Source organism: Polypterus senegalus, chromosome 10, assembly GCF_016835505.1.
Source record: "Polypterus senegalus isolate Bchr_013 chromosome 10, ASM1683550v1, whole genome shotgun sequence".
NCBI lineage: Eukaryota > Metazoa > Chordata > Cladistia > Polypteriformes > Polypteridae > Polypterus > Polypterus senegalus.
Window position 1 is genome coordinate 104,665,494 of NC_053163.1, and position 13,051 is coordinate 104,678,544.

General features: G+C 35.7%; 1 protein-coding gene across 1 annotated transcript in view; it reads left to right on the top strand.

Moving 5' to 3' along the window:
* si:zfos-2326c3.2 (misshapen-like kinase 1) overlaps positions 1-13,051 on the top strand; it is a 132,600-nt gene that overhangs the window by 108,741 nt on the left and 10,808 nt on the right. The window contains exons 26-28 of the mRNA XM_039766279.1: positions 5,538-5,672; positions 6,691-6,791; positions 8,007-8,156. Coding sequence (XP_039622213.1) covers positions 5,538-5,672; positions 6,691-6,791; positions 8,007-8,156 — 386 coding nt within the window. The remainder of the gene's footprint in view (positions 1-5,537; positions 5,673-6,690; positions 6,792-8,006; positions 8,157-13,051) is intronic.

Consider the following 13,051-nt stretch of genomic DNA (forward strand, 5'->3'; position numbering starts at 1 on the left):
GTACATACATACACACACACATTATATATATATATATATATATATATATATATATATATATATCAATATCTATCTATCTATTGTGACAGATTAAGCGCTTGCTCGCACCCTTACACCCTCAGACACCACGTCAGACACTAGGTAAAAGTCCAATAATGATAATTATATCAATAATGTGCACAAAGCACCCTCCACTCCCAAATACTCCAATAACAATACAATAACAACAATAATAATAATAATAATAATCCTCCACTCTCCCAGATGCTTAGCCACCCTGCCTCCCAACTCAGCTCATTGTCTGGAGCGAGGCACCGCCCTTTTATAGCCCCTGAACCGGAGGTGTTTCTGTCCCAACAGTCCACAGTTCCTTTTCCTTCTGGGTCAGGGCAATCAGTCTTTTACTTCAACCCGGGAGCACGTCGTTCCTTCCCGTCACATGACCGTGATGTACCCCCGGGTCATAAGGCACAAAAGAGCCCATAAGCCCCCCCACAGTGACTCCTGGTGGCCCCCAAGGTATCCAGCAGGGCTGTGTATAAATACTACAAAGTCCATGAGGCCCTGCTGGACCTCGGGGCACTATCTTGCTGTCGGAAGGGCTCCTCCTGGCGGCCTGGGGGTGAGGACCGGCATGAGAAGCCGGCAGTCCTCCACACTATCTGTATATCTATATCTACAGTGTATATATATATATATATATATATATATATACACATACACACACACACATTATATCTATATATCTATCTATATATATCTATATATCTATCTATATATATATATATGTATATATACATATATATATATCTTTTTCTTTCCTTCTTTAACACACTACTTCCCGCGCTGCGAAGCGCGGGTATTTTGCTAGTATATATATATATATATATATATGTGTGTGTGTGTGTGTATATATATATATATATATATATATATATATATATATATATATATATATATATATACTCAGCAAAAAAAGAAACGTCCTCTGACTTTCAACTGTTTTTGCTTTCAGTAAACTTAATGTGTAAATATTTGTATGAACACTAAAAGAGTCAACACCATAAGACATAAACTAAAAATGTTTCACAATGTGTCCCTGAATGAAGGGAGGCTCAAAATCAAAAGTACCAGTCAGTATCTGGTGTGGCCACCAGCTGCTTGAAGTACTGCAGTGCATCTCCTCCTCATGGACTGGACCAGATTTGTCATTTCTTGCTGTGAGATGTTACCCCACTCTTCCACCAAGGCACCTGCAAGTTCCTGGACATTTCTTGGGGGAATGGCCCTAGCCCTCACCCTGTGATCCAACGGGTCCCAGATGTGCTCAATGGGATTGAGATCCGGGCTCTTCCACTGCGAGGATGATCAGCTGTCCTTCCTGTCTCCCTGTAGCTCTGTCTTAGGCGTCTCACAGTGCGGACATGGCAATTTATTGCCCTAGCCACATCAGCAGTCCTCATGCCTCCTGCAGCATGCCTAATGCACGTTCACGCAGATGAGCAGGGACCCTGGGCATCTTTCTTTGGGTGTTTTCACAGTCGGTAGACAAGTCTCTTTAGTGTTCTGCGTTTTTAGAACTGTGACCTTAAATGCCTACTTTCTGTAAGCTGTTAAGGTCTTAACGACCATTCCACAGGTGCATGTTAAATAATTGATAATGGTTAATTGAACATGCATGGAAAACATTGTTTAAACCCTTTACAATGAAAATCTGTAAAGTTATTTGGATTTTTAAAAAATTATTGTTGAATTACACAGTCGTGGAAAAAGGAACGATTCTTTTTTAGCTGAGTATATATATGTGTGTATATGTATATATATATATATATATATATATATATATATATATATATATATTTATATATATATATATATAGCAGAATACCCACGCAGCATGGAGAAGTAGTGTGTTAAAGAAGTTATGAAAAAGAAAAGGAAAATTTTTAAAAATAACGTAACATGATTGTTAATGTAATTGTTTTGTCATTGATATGAGTGTTGTTGTCATATATATATATCTGTATATATATCTATATATCTCTCTCTATATATATATATCTCTATATATATCTATATATCTCTCTCTATATATATATATATATATATATTTATAGCAAAATACCCACGCGCAGCGGAGAAGTAAAAGAAAAGGAAACATTTTAATAATAACATAACATGATTGACAATGTAATTGTTTTGTCATTGTTATGAGTGTCGCTATATATATATATATATATATATATATATATATATACAGTACACATATATATATTATATATATACATATATATATTATATATATACATATATATATATACACACACACATATATATATATATATACATACACATAATCTACCACAACGTCTGATACGCCTCCTTTTTACTATGTTCTCACAGCCTGGATTACCGCTGTCATAATCAGCTGTATTTGTGTTGAAGTGACATTCAGCATGTGTCAATCAATGTAAGCATACAACCGGCTTCATCAATAACTTCGCATCTAGCTTTTGAGAGTTGAAATATTCATAAACATCAAAGTGTCCACTACTCAAATTGTCACCTGTGAATCTAAGATGTTTAAGGGGCATTGACGGTTCTCCAAAGGTGTAAAATATTTGCCTATTTCGGAACACTTGAAAGCGACAACCAAACAATTCAGCGGCAGCCGTCAACTCACATGCAGAACCATAGGTGAAGGGCTTAAGCATTTCAGTCTTATAGTGCTCCTGTGTACTATAATTATCTCCTGTACCATCATCAGTCCATACTTTGAACCTCTCCCAGTCATTTAATACATAAGACACAATGTCCTTGCGGATATCAAAAGTGAGCCTGATATGTCCGTGCAATATGTAACACAGAGAATGGAAAAGGCAGGTTTGCATGATCTGCCCATGTCTGCGTGGGTTTCCTCCCACAGTTCAAAGACATGCAGGTTAGGTGCATTGGCGATTCTAAATTGTCCCTAGAGTGTGCTTGGTGTGTGGGTGTGTGTGTGCGCACCCTGTGGTGGGCTGGCACAATGCCCGGGGTTTGTTTCCTGTCTTGCGCCCTGTGTTGGCTGGGATTGGCTCCAGCAGACCCCCGTGATGGATGGAAGTATAAACTCTACTATTATGGGTTCTTCTTTTGATGGTTATTGATCATGGTTAACCTGTTCATATCTCAGTGTGCTGACTGAGTTCATCTCTAGTGGCACTAGCAAGTACTGACTGAGAATCTGATTACTGATTCATATCTTGAGATTGCTCACACACATATGGAAAGTGTATGTCCGTACTGTTTTAGCAAAAATATAATTTGTGTTTTCGAGATTCCATCATTTTTGAAGTAATTAGGCTTCATGTCATTCTCTTATACACATACAACAACGTTTGGGTATTGTTTTGTGAATGGTGGTGCTGCATTTGTACTTTGATATTGATTCAAGTATTCTGGTTACATTTTTTTTGGTAAAACTGTAATTTTTCTAAAGGTTTAGGTACAGTAAAAAGGCTCTCATTTTATACCATCTATATGTCAAACTACAAGAATGAAAAAAACCCTTTTCTGTATGAGCCAGTATATACTGTATATGTACTGAAGATCAAAAGATGAGAGAGAATGAATTGAGTTGAAATTGGCATCTAGTGTCTGTACGGTCAGGCAAATGACAATTAATGATTTGTCGTCAATTTTTTAAAAAATCCAAACAAGTGAAATGTTGTTTTTTTTTATCAAGCCATTAAATCTTGCCTTCCTTATTGTAATATTTATTGACTTTTCAAATAATTTCAATTACTATTATTTAGCCTCTTTTACTTAATCTTACTCCATTGGCAGATTTGGCAAAACAATCCAGTTTAATTTTTTTTCTTAGTTTTCTCATATGCATTTTTTGAAGTGTACACATGCACAAAATTTAAAATAATGCCTACCAAGGATGAATGTATTTGCTGGAGAAAGCGAGACTTACTGCTACTGCCACTTGAAAACCTAGACGTATTCAGCAATGAGCCTGCTTTATCACAAAAGGCTTTTTTGTGTTGCTGGTGGTGATAATTTCATTCCTCATCATTCATGGAGCTCTGGTGAAATGTTTCCATTTTCCAATATTTAACTGGAAAAAGTAGTCAATCAAAGAAGAAATGGACAGACAAGTTTTATCAAAGCAAATTTTTTTATTGAGCTGAGTGACAGCAACAAATGTCTGAGCACTCTATAGTGCTACAAATCAATAGCTTAAAACTATTAGGTGTACTGAAAGGCACCTGACAGGAATTCTGATTTCATATCTGAGTATGCATACTTTCAAACTGTTCTAGCTAAATGGTATTATATGATATGTAGCTACAAACATTTTATACTGTATGAAAGTCTACATTGGCTTTTATTCACATGAAAAAGAAAAGAGCACATACAGTATCCTTCGCTCGCTAAATAGAATGAATGTGTTCCGGATTCATTTTATTTTATTGAACATAACTGAAATTAGAAGCTTTTCTGCTTCAAACTGAACATGTTGAGTAAATCAGAAGGTTTTTGTTTCATGTTTATTTTATATGTTTCCCATTGATAGCTATGGTATGTCAATAGTGGAGCTTTTTTAAGTAATTTATACTTCACTTAACAACTGAGGTTTCCGTGACAAATGTAGTATGCTATTATTGTAAAAAAATAACAACTTCCCTAGCTGTGTGATTTTTAATACTGCTCAAGTGTGAACAACCTCAGGATTCCTCAGAAATTGAAAAAAGAACTGTGAACTGGGTCGTGGTTTCAGTCATTCTTTTCAGTTTTGGGAAAAAGTAAAGGCAGAAGGTTGCGGCTTGACAAAATCTGAGCACATTTTTTGTTTCAGTTTCATGTAATGTGGCTGATCAATTTCTGTATTATCTACTGTGCTTTTGTTTAACTTTTTCTGGCAGCAGTTTTGTTGTGATACATTTTTCTGATAGTCTCACTGCTTCACTGTACTAAACAGGAATTAATTACAAGCATAGTATGTAGAAAACAAATTGTAAAGAAAACTTCATGAATTAAGAATAAGACAACAGTGAAACTGCTTATTTAATAAGTGGCCTTTGTGGTTGACATCCACGGGATTCATGAGCAGCAGCCCGTGCAGCAAACAATAGAACAATCATGAGAACAAGAAATTACCACAATCTGTTTTATTGGGGGTTTGGGTGAGAGTCATTGTCGTACACTCACAGCTCTTGACATTGTATATTATTCCTAGGGATAAGTCAGAATTATTCAATTAAAAATTCTGAAAAGTGCTATAGCATCCCGTAGTAATGATCAGTAATGCTGATACAAGACATCGTTTCAGACACATTTAGAATCTGTGACAAACATTGTGTTACAGCTACACATTATAATGGATAACAATACAGAAGTGTATGTAGATTTAACTTTTCCCATTAACATGTTGTGGTGGATTTAGAGCAGGCACTCTTATTAATTTCAGGCAAAGAGTATACTTAGGCCCTGAAGCATTACACCATATGTGACATGTAAATATTGTTAATTTTGCCTTCTTATTTTAGGCAAAAAAAATAAACTGAGACTGTATTATCTATCATGGCTTCGTAACAAGATCCTACATAATGACCCTGATGTGGAAAAGAGGCAAGGCTGGATTTCAGTAGGAGACCTGGAAGGTTGTGTTCATTATAAAGTTGGTGAGTCTGAGGAGTCTGCAGTAAACAACAGGCTCAATTTGTATACATCTTAAAATTGGAATTAATCCTAGACACTGCCATGACAGATAACTGCACAAAGAAAGTATTTAACAGGTGTATTCCTTATATCTTAAGTGGATTGTATTGTATTTCTAATGCCTTGATGGGGAAGGTCATTAAAATGCCTTAATTAGAAATCATAGAAAACCTTCTTTAATGGTAAAGCAGTGCTGTACAGAAGATGAGCCAAACATCCTTCAATACAATGTAATAGGTTGATGCAAAACTCATAAAGTTAATAATTACCCAAAAGATAATTCTCCAAGTTAACAGTTTTTCATCTAATGGCTTCCACATTTGGGCCTATTTCTTTGTTAAATAAATAATCAAATGGAAAAATGTTACATATTGCTTGTCACCTATTTTATTTTATCACTTGATGAGGACTAGATACAGTAATTATGTTTTGATAAGTAAAGCCATTGCAAAAAATAGGAGAGTCCTATTTTTTAAAAATAAAAATTGCCATTAATGAAATTTCTCAAACTTAGAGACAATGACAGCCTAGACAGAAACAACCTCAAATATTCCCCATTATAATTTTATAAGAAATAAGTAGTGCTTCATTGTTAAAGAAAATGGACTTTCTATGGTGTAGGACAGTGTTTATTGTAATGTTTGACTAGGAACAATTACAGATTAACGGCACTTAGGTTCAACAGCAGTCAACCATTTTAGCAGATACAGTGTACATTTACAGCTTCATAGAGGCCAGAAATGTTTTGACATTAGCCAGCACTGTAAGGAATATAACCAATAAGAAATCCCATTGGAAACTGAACATATTACAACTCTATGAAATAAACAGAAATGTCCATCTTCAGAGAAGCACCTGGTACGACAATTACAGGAAGAATGAAGCTCTAATATACAAAGTATTTGCATTGTAATACTTGATGTCCTGAACTTTTTCTTTTTTTGGTAGTATTATTATTATTTCTTATTTTTCAATTTCTAGTGAAATATGAAAGAATTAAATTTCTGGTCATTGCCCTGAAGAGCTCTGTTGAGGTGTATGCATGGGCTCCCAAACCCTATCACAAGTTCATGGCTTTTAAGGTAGGCAGTGATTACGCATATATTTATTAAAAGGTATATTTACTATTTGGCTGTAGGGCCATTTACGTAATCTAGAGGGTAGGGCATTACACTTTAAACTACATGGCTACTGTTTCGTTTCTCTTCACTGATTACATTTATCAAGTTATTTACTGTAATGTGCCAGAGCAAGCCATGTAGAAACGCTTTTCTGTGTTCTTTTTGATTTGTAAGTTGATTTGAATAAGTATGTTTTGCTTTTTTCCCTTTGTTTGAAATGTAGTTATTTTCCAATATATTCCCTTGAATTTTGAAGTGAATACATTTTATATATATATATATATATATATATATATATATATATATATATATATACACACACATACAAATATATATATATATATTTTTAATTATTTTTTTTTGATTACATATATCTGGCTCACTGTTTTTGTTTTGCAATTCTCTCTGATTTAGAAATTCTTTTTGGTTTGGGGAAACTACTTAAGTGATGTTTAAACAGGCATGCTTAAGTGCTTATTAATTTCTGAGTAAATAATACTCAAAAGTTTGCTAATGTCTGAATAAATTCTGGTAAAAATAAACATGAATGAATTGTTCCTGAACAGAAAATTGCACTATAGCTTTTTAACTTCACCTCACCCACTGAATGTTAGTCTTCCTGGTTATTAATGGGTCAATATTTGTGCTTGGCACAGCAGAATAATGTACATCTTAAAATTAGGTAGCCTAAAAATTTCTTAGAACTCAATTAACTTCCCTTAGTATTCTTGGTGTTGCAAAATGTCCTACTTCTGGGAGTTTCCTCAGGGACAAGTTCTACTTGTAAAAATTTCTTCATGAACTAGTTTACTTAGAACAGGTAATTGACCATAATGCCACTGCAGTTCAAACATGCAAATGGTCAGCTTGTAGGCCTGTTCCCTTTTCGCTCCACTGATTGGCTGTGCACAGTTTTACCCTGCATTAACTAGATGTGCTTGTCATGATGACCCTCAAACAAGGTTGATTTTCAGTAGAATTCAGTATAACCAAATGTCATTTAAGATGTAGTGAGCAGGTACAAGATGAAATCTTGATGAAGGGCATGGCTTTACCACATATCTATTAAACTTTTAAAGCTCAACAAGTTTGTTCTTGCCATTAAACCATTCTTGTTGGAAGCTGTCCATCAGTATTTTTGAACAGCCTAATCTCAAACTTCTCTCTTTCATACAGTCCTTCAGTGGTGTACCTCATAAGCCATTGTCTGTAGACCTCACTGTTGAAGAGGGTCAGAGACTAAAGGTCATTTACAGCTCAGTAATTGGGTTTCATGCCATTGATGTTGATTCTGGGACAGTTTATGACCTCTACCTTCCAACATATGTAAGTATTATTTTTGAAATTGCCCTTTTTTGTATCTCGTGTTACTTTTGCCTTCATAGACTTTGCAATCTGATATAAGCAGCTCAATCCATTACCAGTATACTTTGATGCACTTATTCTAATCACTGTTGTAGGATATGCATGTATTTTATAATAGAAAGGATTTGATATTATTATTTGATCTTTCCAATTCAGAACAACATGTGGACAGTATTGAAGTTTATGTTTAAGTGTACAGTACATAGTACAGAGGAATTCTTACTTACATGTTTCTTTAGAATGATGATAGTGATACAATTCCAAAAAAAAAAATCTTAATGCATGTAGATAGAAATTATATCTGAATTTATTGGTAACAAGACCTTGTGGTCCTGTAGTGTTTAGCAGAAGGGAAGAAATGTGACTGTGCCGGGTAGGGCAGATCTTTAATAATGCTGTGTATTTCTAAGGCACCATGTTCAGAGTTCCCAGAAGGCCGCAATGGCTACAGGTTTTCATTCTAATCCTTTTCCTAATTAGTGACCTGTTTTTGCTGCTAATTAACTTCTTTTGAATTAGTTGTACTTGACCTGCTCTTGAAAATTTTTTTTTCCTTAATTAGCTGCCAAACAATAATGATATATAAAATGAACCAAAACATGACCAGTAAACTGTGTCTATCATACAATATCTGAAAATAAAGAAAGGTGAAGGTCTTTGGTCTTAGAAAAGTGAAAACTATTTAAAAAATGTCTGCTATTGCACAATTAGAGCAGCAACAAGCCATGGAATTAAAGAACGGGTTTAATTAACAACAAGAATCATCGCCTCATTAAGCAAGTGGTTGGAGTTTGAGGCCCTCACTTAGTTGGTGTTCTGTTGACTCGCTCACTCCACATTTCATTTCTGTTTGGGTGCCATTTCAGGATGAAATGAAGCAAATCAGAGGAACAGTGAAGAAATTCAGGGAAACAAATCTTAAAAAACAAGTCAATTAAAATTAATTCAAAAGAAGTGAATTAGCTGCAAAAACAGGTCATTAATTAAGAAAAGGGTTACAATGAAAACCTGCAGCCCTCCAGGACCGGACTTTGAAAATCCTGTGTTACATGTATCCTGAAAAGAAGGCAGTTTGTTGTCGGTAATAATGTATCCTATGTGGCTTTCATCACCCTTTGCAGTGCTTTATGATTTTCAGCGGAGTAGATTTACATCCATGTTGTTTGACGCTGCTGGAATGAACTGAGAACAGATATAAAAATCTGAGCTTTCCTCAGTAATGTGTTTTGAAAATTTTATTTCTTCAGTGATGGTCACTTCAAACTATTTAAAACTGCCTACCCTCTCAGCCGCATCACCTTGGAGGTAGAAGGCAGTGTGGTTTGTGGTCATGCTTAATTTGACTACTTTCTTTTAAATGTAGATATAGCTGTGGTTTTAGCTGAGATTTTTTTTTAAATTACCAAATGCCTTTAAAATTCAACACAGAATCTTGTCAGGCTAAAGTGTTCTTGCTTACCAAAGAGTATAAACTGCACAAATAGTATGGAAAAGATGTCACTTACAACATAAATTGTAACAAGGAATACGAATACTATCAAATTTAAATTTATTTGCCAAACTCGCAATGTAAACAAGTAATAAATAGTAAATGTATGCAGTAATTTTGCTGTAAATAAAATAACTTGTTTGACAGCTCATATCAATGTGACAACATGTTAAAACTTTTAAAAAGCCAGGGAGTAGTACTTGTTTGCTTATTTGTTGTAAACTAACTTTAGAAGCAATCCAGCATTGCAACAATTAAAAGTGTTGTAAAGACAAGCAGCTTGAGTTTTTTTGTTTGTAGAAACTGAGAATTGAGTTATCCAGTACAGTATAGGAATACATTGGACTGGTGTAACATCAAGACATCTTAAAATGTATCTTATAGAGAATAGATTTTAAGAGATGTGACCTGTAGGGTGTGCTATTGAGTGATCCTCTTAATTTCTAAGACTTGCGTTTGTCAAAGTAAAAGATTTTATGGACAGGCTTGACATGTATACAACAAGATAGAAAAGAAAATGAGGACAAGGAGATACACAAAGGTAAATATATGTAGTTATGGCCCTCGTTAGCCTGACTAAACAAGAATGTCCTAACCGACCTGTGTATGAAGACTTCCTCAACACTTCAGACTATTCTCCTCCATACATTTGTTGTTCTTTTGATCCTTTTCCATGTGAGCGCTTCACTCTACACCTAGCTTTAAGTTCTCGTGACCTAGGTTAGGGAGACCCTTATAAGCTATCAACCAGCAGCACATCTGTCACCACTTCAGTCTGGCTGAAAAGTACATCTGGGTTATGCTTGGCATTAAACCTTACATCCATCTCTTCTTTTATAATCCAAATGAGGATTGCAGGGGGCCAGATTCTTTTCAAGGATTACTGGGGACAATCAGTCCACATCTCAAAGAGATGTGTTGGGTTAATTTGTGAGTCCACAATGATCCAGTGAGTGTAAGGCAGTGCACAAGCATGTGAGTTTATCCTGTGATAAACTGGTGCTCCATCCATGGTTGTTTGCTGTATGGACTTTGGCAATTTCAAACCTGAAAAAATTAATGGGTCGAAGAAGATATACAACAGGATATAATTAACTCAACAATATGGGTAAGGAATTATATCAAAATTTCATTTTGGATGTATTTCAAAAACCACTACACATTACCGAAATTCCTGAAATTATGAAAAAGTCTCAATATCCAAAAAAGTGGTAGAATTGAACAAAGTAATTAAGAAACCTATATTGCAAGGAAAGTAATGGAAAAAATTCTGCTAATATGAAAAAGTGTTTTTTTCTTACTAATTTAACTTTTATTATAAACTTTAAATATTGAATTTTTGATGTTTTCAACCACAATATAATATTGAGTGTGCAAATAACATTTTTTATTTTCTTATTTAATTTATGTAATGATCCAGCACCAACTAGTATTGCCTGGAAAAGTAATTGCCCACTTGTTAAAATCAGGGCTGTGGAGTCGGTAGATAAATGCTCCGACTCCTCAGTTTCTAAATCCTCCGACTCCGACTCCCCGACTCTGACTCCTCTGTATGTATATACTATGCTAATGTATTTTCTACATCCATTGAAGGAAAGGAAGGCAACATACATGTCATTTCACCACAGAACTACTGGCTAGGAAGCTAACACTATACTATAATGCCAGATTAAAGACAAACACAATTGATTGGCGGCCACAGATTGCGGGTGTCCACATGGACGGGCAGATCCAGCTTGCCGAAAATCTCGACCACCGCCCCCATCCAAAGTAATGTGATGCCTCTGTCTGCTGCAGTGGCTGTCTCCTCTGTCAGCCAGCCGGAAGTTTAGTGCATTGTGTCACTCACTGGCCAGCTGATCAGCAGAACGAGCCTCTGCTGGAGACAGGTGGGGAGATCTGTGCTCTCGGCTCCTTCGGCCCCCTTCACTAGCGCATAGCGAAGGGGAGCCGATGGAGCTGAGAACACACCAGATGATTTTTCAGGCGTTTGACGCGTGATGACTCATTGAACGGCCGAAAAATCGGCAGTGCATCTGTAAATGAATGGTGGGCTTTAGGCTAAATTCGCAGTTCCCTGTAACAGTGGAACACGACACAATGGAAAGCGGTGCCGCACCTTACCTGTGCATTACATCCCATATAGTGACGCATACAGTCAATGAAAAGCATGCTTCATGGTTACTTGACATGTTCGTTTTGTGGTAACATTAGGCACTGCATGCATTGGGCTTTATTCTTACAGCAGAGAAGTAGTTCATTATGACTGTTTGTGAATTGGGACATTTCAACTTACTTTTTTAATTCCCATTTAAATTTAGTAGGAGTCGGAGTCGGTTAATTTTTTGTCTCCGACTCCGACTCCACAGCCCTGGTTAAAACAGCTCAGGTAAAGGAATAATTAGAAACACCTTGGTCAATATAAACCTTACTTATTTTGACCCTTACTATCAGAGATAAGACACCATCATGAAGATTGAACAAAAACATATGCTACAGTCAAAGAAACATCCTGAAGAGCTGTTTGTCTATGAAATGTACAATTAAATTTGATACACTGAATTAAAATATTTTCACAAATGTAGAATTACACAGAATCTGAATAAAAATTCCTCAGAGATTCTGCTATATACAGTACTTAATCAAAAATATATGTATGTCTTCTGTCAGATGAGGTCTGTTCCTCAATTCAAGATGGCACTCTTGTAAGAATCTGAGAACCCTGCTATATTCAAACGCAAAAATGTTGACCAGTAGAAAAAGGACTCGCACAACAACAATATTTGGTAGCCTGATGCACATGGTTTTCTCTTGCACACTTTTTCGTCTTCCTTTTTTTTCCCCCTCAGTCTTTCCCTCTTTTCCTGATAGAGGTTATTTTTTGAAAAACTAGCCCACAATTTTTTAGCTGGAAAGTCATGGCTTATTAAATATAAACTGAGAGATCAGACTGTCTATGTTTGCATTTATTGCCTAGTTAATGTGAGAACGATGGCAGATAAGTACTTCAGTCATCACTCATTTTTATAAGAATTAAGTCATTTCCAGTTTTTACCAGTAGAATACACAGCAGAGAATATCAAAAAAGTCCTTTTAAATGTATTTTTAAACCTCCCTTCTTGAAATATAAATGAGATTCAATATTGAATTTCCCCTCAGGGATCAAAGTAGTACTGTGTATCCATCTGCACCTCTCCAGGACGTTATGTCCCAAATTGTACTGATTGGTTGATCTGTCTTGTCCAGGTTGTTTTTCATGCGGTTAACCCAGATCGGTGCTAAAAATACAGCCCACATCCTAACTGTGTCTCCCTTTAAATTCAGGTATTTATCAAGCTGTCAATAGAGTGACACAGTACTTTACTGT